The sequence below is a fragment of the Platalea leucorodia genome, assembly GCF_965183815.1.
Source record: "Platalea leucorodia genome assembly, chromosome: Z".
In the NCBI taxonomy this organism is placed as follows: domain Eukaryota; kingdom Metazoa; phylum Chordata; class Aves; order Pelecaniformes; family Threskiornithidae; genus Platalea; species Platalea leucorodia.
In genome coordinates, this window is record NC_138858.1 from 29,360,657 (window position 1) to 29,382,788 (window position 22,132).

The 22,132-nt window shown below is 40.9% G+C and overlaps 1 protein-coding gene across 3 annotated transcripts in view; it reads left to right on the forward strand.

Annotated features, from left to right (window-relative positions):
• Positions 1-19,379, forward strand: part of MRPS27 (mitochondrial ribosomal protein S27) — a 48,720-nt gene extending 29,341 nt beyond the window's left edge. For 2 of the 3 annotated variants that reach the window (XM_082337566.1, XM_082337567.1), the window contains 7 exons: positions 3,760-3,874; positions 4,390-4,468; positions 5,766-5,881; positions 8,751-8,853; positions 11,109-11,251; positions 14,639-14,794; positions 18,989-19,379. In XM_082337566.1, the coding sequence (XP_082193692.1) occupies positions 3,760-3,874; positions 4,390-4,468; positions 5,766-5,881; positions 8,751-8,853; positions 11,109-11,251; positions 14,639-14,794; positions 18,989-19,228 (952 nt within the window). In that variant the 3' untranslated portion in view covers positions 19,229-19,379. The remainder of the gene's footprint in view (positions 1-3,759; positions 3,875-4,389; positions 4,469-5,765; positions 5,882-8,750; positions 8,854-11,108; positions 11,252-14,638; positions 14,795-18,988) is intronic. The other variant, XM_082337568.1, reaches the window with a different exon arrangement.
• Positions 19,380-22,132: the final 2,753 nt, after the last annotated feature.

Below are 22,132 nucleotides of genomic sequence, written 5' to 3' on the forward strand. Positions count from 1 at the left end.
TACAAGGTATGTGAAAGCAGCACTAGAGTGCATCACCACTTGATGGCACCAAACAAATTCGAAAGACCATTTTAAATAACGAAAGAAGGGAAGCAACTCAGCTTTTCTGCAGTGTGGGAGGGTACCAGTAGAATTAAGTCATGCATGCTGTATTAGTAGAGCACTCCATAAAGCACTCTCAGCATCTGATAAACTTTTCCATTGTTCAGTTTCTTTAACATAGCATGAATACTTAAGCACGGTTGTAAATAATGAGCAGCAGGGCCTTGTGCAGAAAATTAGTAAACTAAAAATGTATTTTTAGCCCAATGTGCTGGTCAGTTTGTGAGCAAGTGAGTGTATGCACTTGCTTGGCTAAAAATGTTCTGGTTGCCTTGTACTGAGGCTGTACACTCACTATATCTCTTCCAAGTTATAATAATTTTGCAAGTACAAAGCAACGGTTTAACGAAAATCAAGTTTCTGGACTGCATCATTTGAACCAAAATAAGGGGAATTCTAGTACTATTGCACTGTGTGCTGTTAGATTCACAATGAGCTTGATATTTCAGGAACTCCTTGTCTTACACATACTCCTCTTCTTGTTCCCTGTGGGGACAGATGTTCTCAGTTCAATGACTGGAAGGATGACCATATTGATTCTTTAGCTATTAACATTAAAGTGTACCAACAGGGAGCTCCCCTAATGCTGTTATAGATGCTTCTCCTTGTCTTTTCTGAATGCGTTATAAGAATCTTGTGCTTCTCAGGTTTTTATTAGTTCTCAGAAAAATTAGTTTCAGCAGCAGACATCTGCAAGATAACCTCCTGGTCTTTCCATTAAACACACAGCAATTGCTAGAGGCTTCCTTTATTTAATTCACTCTGAATCCTCTGCTTTCTGTAGTTTTAGCTTCCTTCTGTCTTTTCATCTGTCTCTGAACATATTGCCTTGCTTAATTATATCCTGTTTTGTGTTTCGTGGAGAAAGAGGAGGAAGATGTTAATGCTTGTCAAAATGACCAGCAATCTCCTCTTTTCCCTGATATGCTTTCAAATAAAAATGTCTGCCACAACATTTGGTTAGTTTGTCTAGGTTAGCTGCAAAAACAGATACTCTGTTGGCTTATCTTCTCAGCTAGTAGAATAGAGACAGAGCTCATCCCAGCATTATATGGATCAGAAACAGTCAAAGATTGCAGCATACCTTTTTTCCTTTCACTTCCAATTCTCCTGCTACCACATCATGGATTAATGGCAGTGTGTAGTGTTGAGGGATCGTGTACATGCATATGTATTGCATTCTTGTTGACATGGAGACAGAAAAATTTTGGCACCAGTCCCCTCTCTTCATTCCCAGTCAACTGTTTTGTAATTAATTATTAGACTTAACTAGAAAATTCTTTGGCTGAGAAGCTGTTTGATTTTATTTGCATAGTACCTGGTGCAGTGGAGACCTGCTCCAAGCATAAAGATCTTAATAGTAATGTACAGTAATTATATCTGATAGATCCTGTAGTTGTCTGTACACACACACACACACACACATACACATGCTCAAATCAGTCCCAGCCACATGCCTCTGAATTTTGTGTGTATCGATTCCAGAAACTTGTGTTGACTGAGGATCAGTTTCATCCTGTTTGTAGACTGCATCGCACCCCTGTTAGGCCTTTTACTGTCCAAGTGCAATTTGACTTTGAAACCTAGAAGCATTTCACCATTACAGTAGGCTGTAGCATTCCCAAGGTGCAGGAGGCATTGCAGTGCTCTCTCTCGCTGTGATGTACTCAAGAGAATAAATACAGCTCTGCAAAAAGGTGAATATTCAAACCCATTGAAACCTTTGGGTGTTTGGGGTTTTTTTAATGTTTGCTTCTATCCTGTGTAACTAATTATTAGGAAGGATGCCAAAGATTATATCAAAAGAAAGGCCTAGGTCTTTGAGAGCATCAGTGTCATGTTTTTATGAGACAAGTCTGTTGTTTTTCGTGTGTGAAACAATATTAACCATTTAAGGAGGCAACTTTAAAAGACGCTGACAGCTTTATCGCTGGGTGCTGGTGTTGCACTCTGACCCGTCTTAAAAGGCTAGTGAAACAGTCTGTAGCAATTAGATAATTGTTTCATCAAAATATGAGTAAGTCCAAATGCCTGTAATTGATGCATCCTGTAAGCATTATTGAACAGGACTTTAATGAAAGCAAATATACGTTCTTGCTGTTCCCAGTATTTGAACTCCAGAGGGAAGAAAATGGAAAGCAATTAGAGCAATAAAATGGATGTTTGTAATTTAATGTTCAAAGCATGCTTTTCTTTTTCTGTTAAATTCTAATTTAATGGGGAGATTTCACATGCCACTTACAAAACTGTGTATTTAGACTTTGTGTAGTTGTTTAGCTCTGCTTTTGGCATGGATGTCTTCTGCATTCTGAAGGCTCTGTAGGCTGCAGTACTTTTCCAGGCGTGGTCATCTGTGTAGCCCTCAGCCATGGGATGCAATACGCAGAGATTCAGTGAGGGGGAAGGAGAGTTGGTGGCCACGTTAATCTGATAAATGTTCTGGAAAGCATGCTCACTCAGATGGAAGAGCCAGCCCTGCCTCTAAATGGTGCTGCAGCTTGGCTTGAGGCTGCAAGCATCTGCACATGAGCCAGCTCAGTCATCGGCATTTTCTACAGGAAGTGGCAGTCACTTCTGTGCTGGGGACTGAGCCCATTTTTTCATGCGTACAATTTGAATTGAGAAAGGTTGCGTGCATCTCTTCACACTGGGGTATGAAATTCAGCCCAGGACCAAGGCAGCAGCTCCTACCACTGGACTCTTAATTGGTTTTTGAGCCTTTGCCAAAGGCAAAGCTCCATATGCTTTTTGTCACTACTTCTCCAAATACAGAGCAAAGTGGATATGTCTGAATAAGGATGAAATAAAAGAAGCTGAACTTAAAAGTATTTAATTTTACAAATTGGTTGAGCACTGGAGTAGGTTGCCTGGGAAGATTGTTGAAGATGTGGCATGAGGTGTCTCAGAACAGGTTAAAGAAACATCCGTCGGGAGCAAGGCAGCTGGTGCAGGCAGGCAGGGGAGGGCTCTCCAGCAGAGTTTCCCCGTGCACGAGGCATGCCTCACTGGTGAAGCGTTTCTAAACACAAATGAAGCATGCAGCAGCTCAGGGGTGGACTGTGCTGAGGCACAATGTATTCGTAAGTAGTTGAAGTGAGGCACGAGTTAGAGAAGGTGGGAGACACCAGATTACACAAGCTCCAAGGGTTCAGACCCAGCTCTATTTTGATGTAATTCTGATACTTGCTGATGTCATCAGTCATGGAGCAGTGTCTCGGAGCAGTCTTTGACGAGACCAGCAACAAGACAATGTTGTACAATCAGAAGGACAAGGTTAAAAATACTACCATGTTTATAGCAATCTCAGTTGGCCTTCATAAATATACCAAGCTATTATTTTATGGCATTAATCTTTTGCAGGGAAAAACAGTACACTTTCTAGAAAGTGAGAAGTTTAAAGTATTATGCATTTGTGAAAAGGTCAGATTCCCCCTTCGTACACAGTATTTAAGTGTATCAAAGTTTTGTTTCTTACTGGAAAGGGCTAGCTGGAGCTCTTCGGAGAGCAATGATTGCCTGCAAAGTCAAATACAGACAGATTTATATTTGAGATGGTGAAAGGCAGGGGTTCTGAAACTCACACTTTGTTGATTACAGAATTTGTTTTTCCGATAACAAAGGGTCATATTGTCACCTGGACCATTTATCATCCTTTAGGTTTCGGCATAGTCCAAATTGCTGGTACTTGAGAGACTGGACCATCCACAGCTGGATCAGACAGTGCTTAAAATACGGCGCACAAGACAAAGCCTTATACACATTAAAAAACAAGGTAAGTTTTTACAAGGAAAAGCCATGAATATATTTGATCAGCTTTTTGAGACAAGTGTGGCTTACCTGGGATTTCTATTGCAGCCAGGTCCTGTAGACTGTGGTTTTATGTTCAGATATTTCTTTGTAAAAAATTAACGTTGCACTTGAATTTTAGCTAAAGCTCTTTACAGCTTTTATTTCCTCTTCTTTCCCAGGAAGCTTTCTGTTTCTAAACACTGTTGGTGTCCAAAACATGCTAGATGCAGGAGAGGTATAAAAACCTGATGGGCAATGCCCCTCCTTCCAAAGTTCCAAAGGCTCAGGGAAAATGCCAAAACAAATCCAGTACATCAAAAGTTAGAAGGCCTACATCACAGGAGCCCTGCTAATCTGCTTGTGTTGCTTGACTGACTGTCACATTGTAGTAGTGTGCAATGCTATGGTTCTGATCTTTCTGGTACCTGCAGCGCTATGCTTGGGAAGATTTGAACAGCAGATTTTCACACTGATTTTTTTTTTCCTTCTTCCCTTCAGGTTCAGTATGGAATTTTCCCAGATAATTTTACATTCAATATTTTGTTGGATTGTTTTATAAAGCAGAAGAAATATGAAGGTAAAAAAATATGTGCCAATTCTGCATCCTTAGTTGTACGCTCTTAAATCTGCAGAGCCTTTCTTTGAATGAAAAACTTTTAGCCGTATTTTCTCTGAAGTCACCTTAAAAATATGCCTTCTCCTTCCTTTAAACTACTTTTCTGCATGTTTATATCTCATTTCTCTGGGTTTTTATTCATTATATAATTCTGAAACGTGCAATTCACAGTTTCTACTGTCATTAATCCTATTTCAAATGTAAATCAACTTCTCCACTTTTTACAAGTCTGACTTACATGCTAACAGCATCATAGGAATTATTAGTGATAATTAGAGCGTTATAAGAATCGAAATGCATGTTGATAGAGTTCATCTCACCTACATTTAGCTATTCAAAAAGATATATATCAAAACTGTTTGTCTAGATTTTCTGTCTGTCACTGGAGGGAGCCAGCTATGCTGAATTGCCGTGTTGAGGTGCCTGTCTTTCACTATTGGCTGTTTAAGTGTTGAGGTGAATAATGCTCTCATGTTTGATGGCAAATACTTAAGATTTTCATTTCACTGCAGGTTTTCTGGTACTGTAGACTTGCAGTGAGCTTTTCTTTGCATAAGCCTCTTTAAAACAAATAACTGAAAGGGATGATAGAATTGCAGGACTTGTCCATAGCTTTTATCATGAAGGTTTTGCTAAATGGCAAATTAATACATATTTTATTTTGAGAGCCCCCATATCTGTGAATTCCCCCTTATTCCATCCATATTTCTTTTCTGTGACAGGCTCAAGGCCTTTTTTTTAACAAACTGTCCTCCCAGACAGGGAGTGTCATTGGACACTGTGGAGCAACTCCAGAGCACTGTTTGCTGAACAAAGTGAGTGCTGTGGGTGATCTGTAACAGCATTTCTGCTCCATTGTACTCTCCTGTCACCATAAGGGCAGTGAATTTAAGCCAATCTTCTCTTGTTTGTAATCTAAACATAAGAACAAAGAAGTAATTTTTAGAGATTTTTTTTTTAAATATTAATAACTGAAGAGCTGAGCAAAGAAGAGCCAATTGGAGAGTGTAGAGCTGAGTTTGGAAACCTCCTTTGCTGTGGTCTTATGCTATTCAACCCATTCTTCCTTGTTGCGGTGTGTTTGAATAGCCCAAGCGAATAAGACTAATTCTATGCTACTAGCCATAGGAAATCTTTAACTTTCTCCCTAACTACTTCAAAACATACTACAGCAATAAAGTATCAGTGAACATGAGTGGGTGTGAAAGGGACCTGTGTAAATTTGCACTTGCTGATTATGTATTGTTTTCCTCCATAGATGCTATGTCAGTTGTAACAGAGATCATGCTGCAAGAAAGTTTTGATGAATTCTCAACACAGCTTCTTTCTCTGTACGTTTTATACCAGTACCTAGCAACCAAGTCTGAACATACGGTAAGCTGACCACGCTCAAAACGATACACAAACCCTGTTTCTAAGTGTTGTGGTGCAGTCAGTTGGGCATTCAATCTTGAATATATTTTATGTCCCGTAAGTTTATCTGGAAAAAATAAATACTCCCATTTTTTTTCATTATTTTCACAACTGCAGAAGAAAGAAAAAAAAAGAAACAACAAAATATGAAAGCTATCAAATAACTTGTCACCCCTTTTGCTCCTTTCTCTGAAAGGGAAGGTGTGTTGGGATTTTCAGATGTAATGTATGCCCATTGGAAGGTTATGAAATGACATTTCAGTTCAGTTCAAAGAGGACTATCAGTTAACACAAAAAAACTGTGTCATCTGTTGTATAGGACCCTGTTAAGGTGAGTATTGCTCACCATTAGAGCTCGGTAATGGTGATGTTGCAGAATTATAAAGCATTTTCACTAGGATTTTTACTATCCCATTTGGCTTTGGGTGTATGGTTTCTAATACGTATTTGTTTTAAAACTAAACTCGTTACATCTCTCCTGTCTCCAAGCATTAGGGGTTTCTTATTCACGTCTCGCTTGCTTCAGGCCAACATGACAGTTCAGGCTCTTGGAAGTGGCATTATTCTACCTTTGCAGAAGGGGCTCAGTTAGGTATCAGCAAAGGGCTCTGCCATGTCCATCAGTTTAGGCAGCTACTTTTCATGTAGTTTGGCACAAGCCTTCAATAGCATGTTGTCATCCATAAGGAAAATGCTTGAAGCCTCCATTTGTCTTACATGAAACATCTTCCAAAATGCATATTAAGGTTAATGCCTTAAGGTTTTACTCAAATGGGTTGTAATTTCAGTTTTCACTATAGAAAACAGATGTGCATTTGCCCTGTTCTGTATTCTCATTCATTCCCCAGAAGTCAAGTATGCTTGATCAGTTGTATATGAAAAGCAGAGGGACCAAAATCTCATTTTCCCATTGTGTTTGTCCATGTTTGTTTATCCTCACTGCAAAGACAAGCACTTGTCGATATGTGTAGCATTTCATGAAAGCTGAATATGCAAGCAAGGCTGGTGTGGATGTATGACACATTTAAGGCAAGCATATTTATATAGCTGTGACTTATTTAATATGTATTTTGAAATAACACCCTCCGAAGACAGCAATAAGTCATATTTTTGTATGTATACACCATACAGATTACCATTCAACACCTCATAATGCTCAGTACCAATTTTCTGTGTTTGATTTAAGAAGTGGGGGTAGACAAGTGTTATGAGATCTGCTCAGCTACTCCTGAAAATCCCATTCCCTTTTCCAAGGTGTGAGACAGGTCAGCTAGTGTCCTGTTGCAGACAGGCCCTTGGCTGTAGCTTAGGGTCCAGCAGCCCGATGAAGTGTTTTTTAAATTTGAGAGCTCAATATTGGGCTGAATCTGACTACGTTAGTCCTTAGTGTGTATAGCAGTGGTGATAGAGAGCTTGCATTTTTCTGCTGTTGTAAACATCACTGAAAGCCTGACTGGTTTTGGCTCTCCCCAGAAAGTTCCCTCCTTGACTGCTGCAATCAGTATGATTGCTGCCTTCCACTGCAAAGGTGTTAACGTTAAGTTCTTGCAGTTCATCCAGGTCTTGGAGCCAAATGGGCTAGCTCCCAAAAGAACCTAGACCGCTAAAAGCCCTGTTTTTCCAGTTGCATCTGATTTTCCTATAACATTCAGCTGGAGTACTGAATTCAGCACGAAACAGCCCTGTCTCCTTGTATCCCTTTTCTGGGTCAGGCAAATAACCTTGCCCGGCTGTCAGGTGATGGTATTTTATGTCAGATGATAACATGCAAATTCTTGTAGCACCCAAATGGAGACACACAAAAATGCCATACCTTGAAAAGACATCTCTGAATAATGCGTTAAACCAGAAGGTTGAACCTTTGTGCTTTTTTAAGACTCACTGTACCTCAGGGAATTTTTCAGAAGGCTTCTTCGTTTCACCAAGGATACTTGTTTCAGGTCATAGGGTAATAAACAAGACACTGAAGTACCCTGCCACAAAAACCATGTGTTAGAGAGTCAGACTTCATCCAATCTATTGCTTTTTATAGCTTGGTTTTCCTCATTTTCTTAGGAATGGGAGTTGTTCAGCTCCTTTCACTTGCAGTAAAGAGATATTTATCCTTGATGTTTGTGCTTCTCTGGTCTTGAAAAATGTACTGTACTATCCCATAGCAAAACAAAATTCACACTACTCTTGTGGTTTTAATGTACTTACTGATCGGGTGCCCTTCTTTAGCCATCACTGGTGGTCTGGCTCAGACAGCTGGTACTTCTCTCTAGCTGGAGAGACAGCTGTACTTTTAATCCTGGGGCGTACACAGTCTTGGTGAGTTGCATATGTTCTTTTCACAGTGCAGATTTTGGACTCAGAGCAGCCATTAGCAGCATATTCTTCCCTCAGCATTTTCCTATTCTAGTGAGGGATAGTGGAGCGTGTATCTTACCACATATTTAAAAGAAAAGGCTGCGCTAGTACAAAGCCATGTGATCGTTTTTCTTCAGCAGTGTTAGCCTGAAGCAAGTGGTAGGACATACAGGACAGAGACAGAGTTTGGCTAGCGTAAATCAGTGTAACCCTCTGTCCTGAAGGAAATGCACTGATTGACTTCCTTGCAAAATCTTAACCACTCACATTTTACTGTCGTCTGGAAAGAGAGGTGTTCTTCAGTATAATGTGTACTATTCCTCAGGATATACATACTGTAACTCTGAACACTAGACATGTTTAATGATTCTTTACTTTATTGCTAAGACATCTGATGAAAGACACGTGTGCTGTCTTTGGCTGCTGCCATTTTATGTTTGTGTTTGTCAAGGAACACTTACTTAGTTTACATTATTTGCAGTGGGAAGAGGAGAGAAATCTTGGAGCATCGCTAGTGCTTACGGGTCTAAAGCAAGCAAGCACTGTGGGTTTTAGCTCCCAGCTGTATGGCTATGCATTCCTTGGTAAGTTTTATCTGCCTCATAGTCATCTTTTCCCTCTTGTCTTCAGTGGCTGAATGAAATTGGCATCTTTGCTTTACTAAAATGTAATCAAGGAGAAGGCTAAGAAAAAAAAAAAGGCAGTAGTAGTGGAAGGAACAATTTCAGAGTTAGGACTGAATCTGTTTTGTAAGCCTGGAGGGTAGTACTAATTTGAATGGTACGTCCTTTATCAGACAGCTTCAGAACCTCCTTTAGGACTCCCTGCAGGTTTGGATTGGTGACTGAAAGAAAGAAGATGTTCTTAAAGAACAGTGGGGTTGGTTTGTTTGTGGACCAACAAATTTAAAAAAAACCCCAGAAGTACAGAGTTCCGTAACACAAATTTAAGGTTATGGACAATAGACTCCCTTTCTAGTTAGTGAACTTCTTAAAATAATCCTTAAACCTCAAGAATTTCAGAGAGCACAGCCTGAAAAATCCTATGTTTAGAACATTTACTACTCACTGTAAAGTTAATGTTTCTGTTGTGAACAGCAGATAGCAGTGCCTTTATCCTGTATCTGTTAAGGAGTCTTCACTGCTAATGATATGCTATATTATTAAAGAGCAGTTAGATCAGAGTATATCCAGAATTGGAGGAAAGGGGAATGGGGTCAGTAATTCTTGAATTTCCTCTAACCTTTAGAGGAATATAGTGCAGATGGGTTTTGTCCTTCTCTACAAAATTGTTATTTACTTGAAAGTAATGAATTAATTTAAAATTTGTGATTATGGAGTTGTTCCATTACTGTATTATATTTTATTCTAGAATTTATCGAGGGTAATAAAAAGTGGACTTGTTCTTAAAATGCGGTCTCAAATACAATATGTAGTGGCAGAGTTAGGATGCTGATTCAGATTTATCGTGACTGTAAGACAAAAAACTCATTTTCAGTTAAAAAGGGGGATAAATGTGAAAATCAATTTGGATGGAGGATTTTCCATAGGGCAGTAGTTTGTTATCCAGTGGAGATACTAATACAAATAGGGACTTTGCTGTCCAGTTGGCATTCAGTTTGGGTATTTTTTATGTCATATAGATTGGTTGAGTAGTGGCTGTATTTCAACAATGCACTTCACTGTTGTCTGTGAGCAGTAGTACTTGTTCCATGACATTGACATTCAGTAGATCAAAAGCTATTTACTGTTATGTCACGTATTCCACAGTCTTGCCAACACTAATGGAACCGACCTCTGAGAGAGTGAAAGATGTCTATGGGCACAGAGTGGCCTCAAGCACCTCAGCGATTTTAATTTAGCCGTAGTCCATAAGCTTTGTCTGTGCACTTACTACCTTGCTTTTCCTAAACTGTTCTCTTCCATGTAAAGGAGAGTAAGGTGTGTTTCATAGTTTTGTGTCATTATAGGCAGAGTGCAAATTAGATTGAGAGCCTGCATAGAACTCTCGTAAGCTACGCTGAAGTGGTATTATTTGTTATGTTGACAATGATAAAATCAAAACCTTGGAGTGACGGTCATTGTAAATTAGTACTCACCAGCTGCAACGTGATGTACATTTCCTCTATTGTGTAGGAGTTTCGTGTTCTCTAGTAACTACCATCAGAAGAAAAGCCACATTGTCAGTGGTGCTGTGCATCACAGGTCCTGCTAAAGTCAGTGAAGACCTTGTTGCACAGAATGTCCTAAATCAAGAACCAAAATTTCATTTTGGCCGGTCTCCCATATTTCCTCTCAAGAAGCTCCAGCAGAAATAGGGGTACTAAGCTGTATGGTTAGCCAGACTGTGTGCTGTAAATACTGTACAGTCTGGCCATGACACATCTGTGAGTAGACCCTAAAGGCCACAGAGATGAGTCCAGAGCCTCAGATTTAGTGCACACATACTGCACAGTCAGTCCCTGAAGGCTAAGGAGACATTTGTCTGAGATCTTTAGACATCCTGCTCAGAGCTGCTGTTAAAACTGCCAGACAACCAGAAAACCTGACCAGTTTTCCTCTTTTCCATCTGGACAAAATTTCTAGGCAAGAGGGGAGGGGAAATATGGAGAGGAACCAGAAACAAACAAGTAATAGCTGTGAAGCTGGGCAAAAAGAAGGCACCTTAGTAAAATAAGGTAATAGCAGTTCTGTCAGAGCAGCTTTGTAGAAGAGTGTATTGTTTTCACCACAGAAGCCAAGACACTTGCTGTCACTTCTGAAAAACAGAGCCAACCTGTATGGATCCCATTAAGACTCAAGTGTTGAAGTACTAAAGCTAAAGTGTTTTTGTATCACAGGGAAAGTGGAGTTGAATAAAGGGCTAAGAGCTGTATACAATCTAATGCCACTGATGTGGACACCTGGATACTTGAATAGAGCCTTGCAAGTGATGGAGAACGTGGCTTCATTGTCAGGGGACAGCAAAATCTGCAAAGAAGCTGTAAGTATGAAGGCTATAACCCACTGTACAGAGGGAATTTCATACAAGCCAAACTCCAGTAAAACCTGTGAATTCTGTGCCTTGCAGAGGCACAGCAATACTTCAGAGGTCTTTGGAAGAGAGGAGAAGAAATAATGTTTAGAACAGAACCACTGTTTCAGTTGATGAGCCAGTGATGATATCTGCTGGCATGTCCTTGGGAGCGAGTGTCTGTTATTGCCACAGATCATTGAAGTATGTTTCCTAAGCCTTCCCCTCCCTATAGAGACACCTGGGTTTGTGTCACAGGAAGCACATGTGTGTGGGGATGGGAAGACCCCTTTGCTTCCCAAGCTTTTGAACTTGCTCAGAAACATAGTTCTTAGCAGTGAGGATGAAATATCACATCTTTTTCCTCTCCCAGCTAATTCCATATATTCTGTGCTCTCTGAGATGATATTGTCCTGAGTTATACTGGTCCAAAAATGGTACAGAGTGATTTCTAGAAGGGTTGTAGTGTCCTCAGTTGGGGAGGATGGATAGATTCTGTCCATTTGTGAGGTCAGCACTAAGGGACTTGGGGCTTAGGAGTGCTGATCCTGGAATCAGACAGCTTAGAGGGAGTGACTTAGGAAACCACCATCACATGGGCTGGAGCATAGAAACAGCACTGAGGTCTCACCTCCTCTTCTTGATACTCTTTCCTGAAGGTGTCTCTGGTGATGGGAGTCTCCCTTTTGCTAGCATCACTACTGGGCTTGCAGTTTCTGCATTTCCCTTGACAAACAAAGGCCAGGGCACTGCTCAGCAGGTTCTGCTCCATGCTTGGAAGCAGCTCTGTGTGATACTGGACAGTGCAAGCAAAGAAGTGTCACATCTGCAACTTCCACCATTTTGAATTACCTCTTCGGGTGTGTGGTTTTGGAGATTTCTTCCTTATTCCAACTTTGAAGAACTCAGCCTAATACGCTTGAGATTTTTTTTTTTTGCTTACACCCCTAGACAATTAAGGAGCTCCTCAGCTTGCTTTGGGTTGTAGATGAATATCCTAGTGTTGAAACAAGGCTACATCTGTCTGTGGTACAACAGATCCATAGAAGATCGCATCCTTCTGTGTACTGATACTGTGAAAATAGTAAATGCTAGTAATATCTGGCAGTGCTTTCTTCGCAGAGACACTTTTTACTTTGTTCAGTGAACAACTCAGAACAACTAGAACAACTCAGTTCTCAACTGAGAACTTTATAAAATAAGGTTGTTACTGGTGACTCACTAATGCTGCAAGCATCTGTACAAATCCAATAGTAGAGCCCAAAAAGCAATGACCATACAGAAACTTCCCTGAAGAGATACTTGGCCTCATTTGGATTTTAGGTTGCAGCATATAAAAAGTAGTGCAAGTCACACAAGTTTCACCAAGCTGAGGACCAAGAGGAGGCCTGGATGGTTTGTTACTATCAAAATAATTTTTCTCTAATGCATTTTTGTGACCCCAATGCAGAAAGGAAAACAAGGAAAATATGTTGGTCCATGTCCTTATCTGGTGTAATTACAGTGTATTGATTTGCATCATCTGGCCTTTTCTACCTAAATGCTCATTAAGATTTTACTATTAAAATCCATACAATATTTTTAATTACTATTTCCAACTAAAATGCAGTATTCCTAAGGGTGAAGGACTAAGAGCACTGACCAGGTCAATATTGGGGTCAGTCAACTTCCACTGAATTCAGCAGCAGATAGGATGGAAACAACCTCAAGTGCCATAAATCCTTTTTTCCTGTAGTATCCTGGGCGTCATCTTGGGCAGGACTAGGTTGACCATTATGCAGTTCTCGTAAATCCGTATCATAGCACTGAGAAATATGGGCCACGTTATAAATCACTGTCCTTGCATGCCTGCACAATTGCAGAGTTACTTGAGAAAGACACGGCCCTGGTTTTGTGAACTTGGTTCTTTTCCAAAATGTAATATTATTTTCTGGCTGAATAAATTTCATTATCTAAAAGGGAAGTTTTCAAATGAACTTTCTTTAACTGTGCATTTTTGGTGTAAACATTTTCAAGTGATTTGCCCAATCATTGTCAGTCACTTACTTTTCTTCAGGGCTTTAAGCTTCCATTCATTTCCGACTAGAAGGGTGTCTCTTTTCTCTCTGCCATTACTATCTTGACAACATAATAGAAATACTGTTTTAGTATTGTGCTATATTGTTTAACTGTGAACAAGCAAGACAAGTTTTGATTTTTTCAATTGTGTGAGTCTCTAAATTAGTGTATGTATTTCCAAGCACATAGTTATTATTTCATTGCTTATTTCATTCTGTTTCAGTACTGCTAGTTTAAAGATTACATTTCAGTGTCACAAATATTATTTCAAATAAGCCTAATTTTTATTCCTTTAACATTATATACTTATGCTAGGAAAAAGAAACCAGAGGTATCAGGATCCCTTTTGCTTGGGGAAACCAGCACAGATTCAAAGGTTACACATAGTTATTTCATCCTACTGATAAACGTTCAGAATTAGGATTCATGGAAGGATAACAGCTCTTTGCATTTGTAAAAGCTGAACTTCAAAATGCAGGCAACCTGCATCCAATAATTCCAGTTATGGAGATCATGTTATTCCCAAAACAGCAGCAGCATCCATATAGCAGTTCCATCTTTTTTATCAATAATACATACAGATATAATTTACCGAGTCCCTTAGTGAAGCTAATGCATTCTTTTGATACAACTGCAATTAGATTAGGAGAGAGTGGTTCTCTTACTACCTTGAAAGACAAAAGCATGAAGAGAACAGAGGTGTCACAGATAAAAAATATACCTATAGCAATATATTATGTGCATACATTTCCATTTTTCCTGTTAAATTATCAAACTAATGATAGGAATGGATGTTCTTGTTGCTGAACAGGTGATTTCCCTGCTTCTTTTCACCAAAGAGGTATTGAGATGATCTATTAGAGATTTTATTGTTTAAACATTCCATAGTAATGTCTTATTTAGATGTATCTATGATTGTGTATCATGCTAGTGCTGTTATCACTGTAACTACCATTTAGCATTAGTAGTTATGGCCTGATGTTAGGCCAAGAGGAGACATTAGCCTGATGCCTGACAGATGTGCAAATACCAGTTGGCATCTGAGTCACGGGGAGTTTTACTGTTGACAGGGGGTGGTAGAGTTGTTCTGTTGAAGGGATTTAATGTCCAACCTCAAAGGTTCCAAGTCCAACAATAAGTGCTATTTCCTTTTAGAATTTTGTTTTCTTTTTGTCATACACAGAAGTAATCTCAAAATACATGGTAACTCATGAAGTTGTTTGTAAACGTGACAACGGTGTTAACTCAAATTGTATGTCCAAACTGTTTATGCTAACAATGACAAATGTGATTGTTCAGATTGATGCTCTGGAGACCATTTTGCAGTCTGTCCTTGAAGCAAAACCTGGTCCAGAATCAGCTGAAGAAGTCAAGGAATTAGAGCAGAAGTCACAGTGTGCAGAATCAGAAGAAACAGAGCAGTCTAAAGCACCCGAGTACTACAGCCGATTCAAGGTAGGAAAGTTTGATTTATCTAACTGTTCTAAGCTGTAGTAGATGTCCGTAATATATACTAGAAAATATATACGCTGGTTTATTATGGCTAGCAGACTGACACCGTATCAGTGCATCAGGCGTCCTACCTGGCATTTTTGAAACTGATGTCACCTTACATTTTCACTTCTTCAAACACAAAGCAGCAGCCTACAAAGACATAAATGCTGAAGGCCACTCAACTTTTGTCTGTCTGCTGGGATTTTATCTTCACTTTTCATACATCAAAATGATAAATCCAATCCTGTTTGTGAAAGTGGTATGTCATTAGAGATCCATTATCTGACGTTGTGTGGGCTCTTGCTCATTAAAATAAATTGTAGTATGCATGAGACCATCCTGACTTTATTGTCCATTTTTGTATGTTATGATTAAGTAGGAATGTTTCATCCTATACTTTCAGTCTGGGGAATTAAGTAAGGCTATATTGCCTCCCTTTTATCTTCAGGTCATTGCGTTGAGGATAACACTATGAAACACAACAGTTGTTCATTAGGGCGTAGCTGTATAATAACTGCATTTTATTTGATCATCTCATAGGTCTGTAATGAGCTCATTTTATTTTATTGTCTCTGATTTGTGCTGTGGTAAAAATCAAATACCCCAGGTTGAAACTAATCTGGCTTATAGTTCCAGGAGCAGTACTCTTTCCATAGCCCATCAGTTTCCATTGTTGCTGTCACGACCTTGGACAGTTGTTCTGGATACAGGTTGTTGTTCTTCTAAAGAAATTTCAAAAGTTAAAAGACTAGTATCCTATGGTTTCACCTCACGTTCACACACTTTTCCTTTCTTTATTTTTTATTTACATAAATTATTTGCCACTGATCTTTAGATATTAAACTTGCATTGTAGGCACTTAGGACTTTTTAATTAAAGTGTTTGAGAATCAGTGGGTGCTCAGCATGTGATAACTAATGCCTGGATGAATCACAGTGAATTAGTTAAACACAAGTACCCTTTGAAGGAGGGAGTGAGACATTTTTATGAGTCTCTCATTGTCTGTCCATTGTCTAGCCTTGAAGAAAATAATGCAGACTGCTCAAAACAAGACCTAAATGTGAAACTGGGGACAGGCTAGTGCCAAGACAGTAGTTTTCTTCTCACCTCAACCTTTCCACAAGTTCCATAATTAACCCTAGTTCAGGCATTCCCTGGTTTGGCAGTGAGGGCCCTGACTTTGAGCCAACAAACTACAGTCCCAATGCTTAGCTGTAAGCTCTCACCAGAAAAGTCTGAATATAAGAAGGACATAGCCCTCGTGAAGTCTAGGCATTCAGCACTAATTTATATGTAAATAAGCCACAATTTCTGGTTGTCTGGAAGAGAAAAGGAGCTCTCAAGTCAGAATGCCATTTCAGCTAAGCCTGAAAGAGCTCTTGGACTCTTCTCTTAAATCCATTAAGCCAGCACCAGCCAGTCTTCCCAGCTGAACCCCTGGACATTATGGGCGTAGTTCACAGGGCAGAGGAGTTCACTAGAAATCCATACAAGCCTGAGGGAACATGGCAGCTCTGAAGCAACCTGCTGATGTTGGCATTCACAGCTGCTGTCCCAGCACAGTTCATCTGTCTCTTGTGTGGAGTAACCCCAACACAGGATTTGCACTTCTGCTGCTGAAGACACTTCAGTGCACTTTGTCTAGCCCTGCAGTAGCCAGCACATCCCAGTCTTTCTCCATGAACTCAAAACCAATTGCTTCTGTCTCCCGCTTGCCCAGTTCTATTTCACAAGTCATACACCTAGTATGCAAGGAAAAGCATGTGGATTTGCTCCAGACAAACAGTTCCTGTCTAGAACTGCATCTTGTTCTGCATGTCTTTTATACACATACTTGGGCTCTATGTGTCATACCAAGCTCCAGAACAGCCATTTGTGGAAGTACCTGAAAAAGCCACGGCGGCCTAACAGATATGATGCATGAGAGGCAGCACGACCTTCACTTCCACTAAACCAAACAGGACTTCAGGGCATTTGGCTCTTTCTAGATAAGGCCTTTAGAGCTGTAATTTAGACTCTTTGTCTGACACTGTCATTCATGTTGTAATTACCTGTTTTCAGGTCCTGTATGCTGAGGCTCACTACTCAGTACAGTGTTCCTCAGGCAATTCCTTCCATCTGTGTCAATGATCAGTGGGCAAGCATTTCATCACATAAATGCTGGGAACACCCTCTCTACAAGCAGTGTTCCTTCTCTAGCTGTCTGCATGCAGTGCCCTGGAGACTGCTTATAAAAATCAATGATTCAGCCACTTAAGAATGTGCTCTTTTGGTACCTGCAGGACATAGACCCTGCTGCTTTCCTAAATTAGTTTCACTAATGTATCACAGCAGAACAGGGAAAATTCCAGGAGTTTAGTGGTACCAGTAATGGCTTAAGAGAGAAGTCCTGCTAGTTTCCAGTTTGTTGCCTTTCTTTATTTCAATTTCATACTGCTTAGGTTCAATGCATAAGCCCCCTTTTCAGCACATCCTTGGTAGTGGTTAGTAGGGAGAGTCTGAAGAATCTAAACCTGTTATGTTTAAACTGAATATCTAATCTGTAAACACGAGTATGGTTGTCAGGTTCCTTCCCCAGACCCAAGCTGTACGGTCTCTTCATGTTTCTCACTGATGCATTGTATACTTACTGACATCTCAAACAAAACAGAGATGAATACACCTAAATATTACTGAGTTTGGTTTTAGTCCATTAGCTTCAAAGCCATTGGTTTTGTTTTCATTCTTTATCATAAAATCAAAAAGCAGACAGACCCAAATACCCAAGCCCCTCAGACCTGCATGCCTAGCATTTTAAAGAGTCTTTAATCTGTTGTCTGTTCAGTTCAAACCTTCAAGGGTCTGGTAAAACACAACAAAGCCTGCAGTTATGTTGGCTAAGGCAGAGAGAAGTGGAGAGGCCTCAGAGAGGACATCATAGTTTCCTGTGTAAGAACAAGGCAGAGCCTCAAGACAGGAGCTGAGGGGCAGTGCCTTTGCAGAGTATTGCCAGCGTGGGCTGGGGTGAGGAGAACACTGTGGGCCAGCAGCACAGCGCATAAGCTTCTAGTGATAACTGGAAGTCCAGATACCTGCGTGGCCCCAGAATTGCCATTTTGTTTGAAGATGAATGATGCCCACATCTTCTTTCCATCATCCTGCAATGCAAAACAATAGGCTTTATTTAAAGGGTCCAGGAAAGAAGCATGGATGTACCTTTCCTTACGACATGTACTTACTTTAAACATTTCTGCAAGTGCTGGGCTCAGTAAAACGTTCTATTTAAAAGAACAATCAGGAAAATGTGTTGCTATCTAATGAGTGAGCAAGGACTAAAGAATCTGCAAGTGCCATGTCATCTTTCTCCCCCAGGAACCTCCTCCTCGGTTGTGTATCTGCACTTTTAAGGCAATTAATCAGATTGTTAGCGAGCCATCAGGCTAAAGATTCCAGAAAGCCAGAAATAGTATCACTGGATGATTCATCATCTCAAGTGAATTAATGTTTTTATGCTGCATGAAATCTAGATAAGTTAAGCTCAAGAAAGAAATACTGCACAGTTTCTTACTGAAGCTCTGCTCTTAGTTTCAGTGTAGAATATCCCTGAAAATAGCTTTAGCGCTATTGTACAGTCTGTGTAAGCATAGTCAAGCCTCAGATCACAGTAACTGTTGGGAAGAAAAATCATGGGAGTTAATTTAGCATGCCGTTAGCAAGAGAGCATTTAAAGTGATGTGCATCTGTTGAGAGGGATGCTAATGCAGGCAGTGTGGAGCAAATCATTCAATTGGTTTTGAGGTAAGACACAAAACCAAGGTGTTTAGATTATATTTATTGTAGTTGACTGGTCAGCTGGTATTTGTTAATACCAGATAACTGAACTTGGAAAAATAAAGAGAATTTCAGTGGTTAATGAAAATGAAACTTCATTGGTTTAGTTTTATTGCTCAAAAAAAAAATTATTCTAGAGGTTAGCATTTCAAGAAATGGTACCAGCTACCACAGTCAAAACATTTTGCTGGGATAAAATAGTTACCTGGCCTGTATAGCCCAGTTAATGGTTAGATTCAAACAGCAATGTTATCGGTTGTTATAGGGAAGTATTTTGTGGCTGATTATTTTGTGACTGACTGGCTCTCTCCTTCTCATTCCCCACCAAATCCCTCTTTATGACAGGAGCTGTACTCTAAGCTGCATTCACTTGGCAAGGTTGAATCTGAAAGCCTGTTAACCCTGACCACCCAACTTGTCAAGGAAAAGCTGCCAGCATGTGAAGTGGAAGACATTGCAAAACATGAGCAGAAGCTAAAGGAGTGGGAGCAAGAACAAGCACTTCTCATTGAGAGAGAAAGAGAGCTGAGAGAAAAGGCTAAGCAGGAAATGGAAGCTAGGAAGCTAGCTGAAGCATCTGCTTAGTACTGGAACTCAAAGACTACCATAGTGGTATGCATTCCTCTGTCAGTGAACTGAATTGCTCACCATTATTAATATTTCACTTCAGTCCTTCTGCAAGTGTGACTATATGTGACTGCTATATGCAAATTAAACTTTTCCCATTTTGCCTGTTTCCTGAAGTAAAGCGTATGTGGTTTAATCTTCATCCTGTATATGATACATTTTCCTCGTACCGTCAGTGAGGCAGGGGGTGGGATGGAGGCAACACAAAGAAACAAAGGCATAAGAAGTAGCTTGCCTGTGATGAAAGGTGTAGAGGGTGGAAGGAACAAAAGAAGAGGGAAGAATTTCAAACACAAGTTGTTTCAGTAGGGATTTCTCACAGGAAAGAATGCCTTGGCTACTCTGAACTTCAGACACTAAGAGGATTAACATATATTGCTTGCTTTTTTTTTTCCCCCAGCCCATTTGGAAAATTCAGGCTACTATACATGGAGTTGGAAGCCTAACTTCAGACTGTTTTTAAAACTACTTTTAAAGAGTTTCAGCCTAGTGAGTTAGCACTTGTACAGCCACTCAGATGTGCCTTCCCTGTAAGGAAGTTAAAAAATTCTGACTTCACTAGTGCTGCTCTGCTCCATTTTTAAGGTCAGTAGAGAAACATGCACAACCACTTCGGCACACACTGAAGAGCCTCATACTGCAGTGCAGTTTCCTTTTATATTCTGGGTGCTGTTTCATGGGGGTTTTGACCTAATTCCCTTCTTGTCTCAGCTGTGTACACGGTCCCATGCCCCGTTTTTCAGATGGGTAAAACAATATAGCTATTCACACAGAGCACAAGGAGACAGCAAGGGAGGAAAGGATCATAGTGCATTGGTTGTGGTTGTGCATCAGCATCCATCCCTGCTTACATTCCCTGTCACCACTGAATCTCATCAGCTGCAGCCAGCGATTTTATGCAGCTCATGGCAGGGTAGGTTCCTTGAAAACAGAGAGACCCTAGCAAGAGCCCTGCTGTGTTGCAGCTTCTTATGGCACCGACAGTGCTGTCTCACTGTGCTTTAACACAGGGTCTGATAAGCATTTCCAGTTTTGTCATGCACCTGTCTACTCTTACAGTGATAAAACTCACATCACAAATGCACTGTATACCTAGTGAGAACACATTGCAAATCTGTGAAGTGAACTTGTTTTTAGTGTAGGAAAGCATCTTATCTGCATACACCAAATACCTGTCTTATTCCCAGCAAACGCACTGGGAGCCTGATTGCTCTTTCATATCCAAGAACTTGGCAGTAAAGTCCTCCACCCCATCTTGTCAGCAAGTCCCATAGTTTTGCCCATACTGCATTAAGAGAGTGCTGTCTCCAGGTAAGTGGATGATTTTGTGGCTTGGCCTAACTAAACCAGCAGTGGACTTTTCCTGGGCAACTTTTCTCAAGTCTGAAGTTTTTTTCCTTTTTCTTGGTTTAAATGCTTTCTGATTACTGGGAGAAGTTAGGGAGCCTTAAGGGAGAGTAGGAGGCCAAACACACTCTTAAGAACAATTTCCTTAAAACTAGTGGCTTTAAAGAGGTCATCGCTCCTAGACCAGCCACAGGAGAATGAAGTGTCCCTTCCCTGACCACATTTCAGTTCTTCAGTATTGGAACATGGGTTGTACCTCCAAAGGTTCACAGTCACTCCTGCAGCCTGATTCCTTTCTCAGCTTCTCTCTGCAGACACCACCTCTCCTTCCTGGGATCTTCCCTACACCACCACGGTTTTAAGACCCTCCTTGCTGACACATGGCCTCTAGCCACTGCAGCTGCTGATCATGTTGCTTACAAGACACTGTATGGCTAGGCCACAAGAGGCACTGCCATATTTCTCCTTGTTTCTCATTAGCATCTGTTTCTTGGCAGCACAAGGAGCCTGTTTCTGGCCCCACCTCCACCCTCCCTCACCCTGCTCGGTAGATACACCAGGCTGCTAATGCTAAGTGAGCTCCAGCAAGCTGCCAGCTGCCACAGTCCCCCGCTGTCTCGCAGAGCACGCTTCACTTCCCCCACAACCAACCTCCCTTTCCATTTATTTAGACTGAAGTATTACAGCAGTAGGAGAAAAAATCCTTCTCTAAGCTCTGAGTAGCCTGTTAATGAATATTACAGGTTACCTTCTTGTTTTACTCCAGGCACTGTGGGTTTGAATGCTCTGAGCCTAGTCCAAAGCTTAAACTTAAACTGTAGATAAAACCTTTCTCTGCCTTTGCCTGAATCTCCTCCCATATCCACCTCTGCCCTTGGGAGATGGGGGTTTCCCTGCCAAATGCTTTGCAGGCAGTGAAGCAGATTCCTGGGGCCAGATGAAGGACACCAAACCCAAGACCTGCAGCAGAGGGTCCAGACCATTTGTGGCTTAAGGACCCAAAAGTGTTGCCAAGCCCTCTCATTTATCTGTCCCCTCAGTATCACCCTGAGCAAGAAACCACTTGTGACACTTCCACCAGCTGTGCCAGTTGCACACCAGAGCCCCTCTTCTCTCCCCCTCATGCCCCAGGCAGGTATTTTTCCATGGTCCAGTAGCCTCCATCTTACTTCTCTCCACCCCAGGTCTCACCACTGTCTCACTCAATTGCAACCAGCTTCTGCCAAAACAGTGGTTCCTCACCGAGTAAATCGTCACATTTCCCACAAGCCTACCTGCACCATCTTGAATTCTCCAGCAATTCTCATTTCTGCCTCCCCTTTGACCTCACCCTTGATCCCCTTTAAGTTCCTCCCATATATCATCTTGCTTTTATTTCCTCCCCTTCTCCAAGGAGGCTGGCCATGTCTCTTTGCCCCGCACCCCCCTCTCAGACAGCAACATGCCCCCATCTCTGCAGACCACAAGCAGCCCGTGGTACCAGGCGCTCGGGCACCCTGAGGTTTGAAGCCCTGG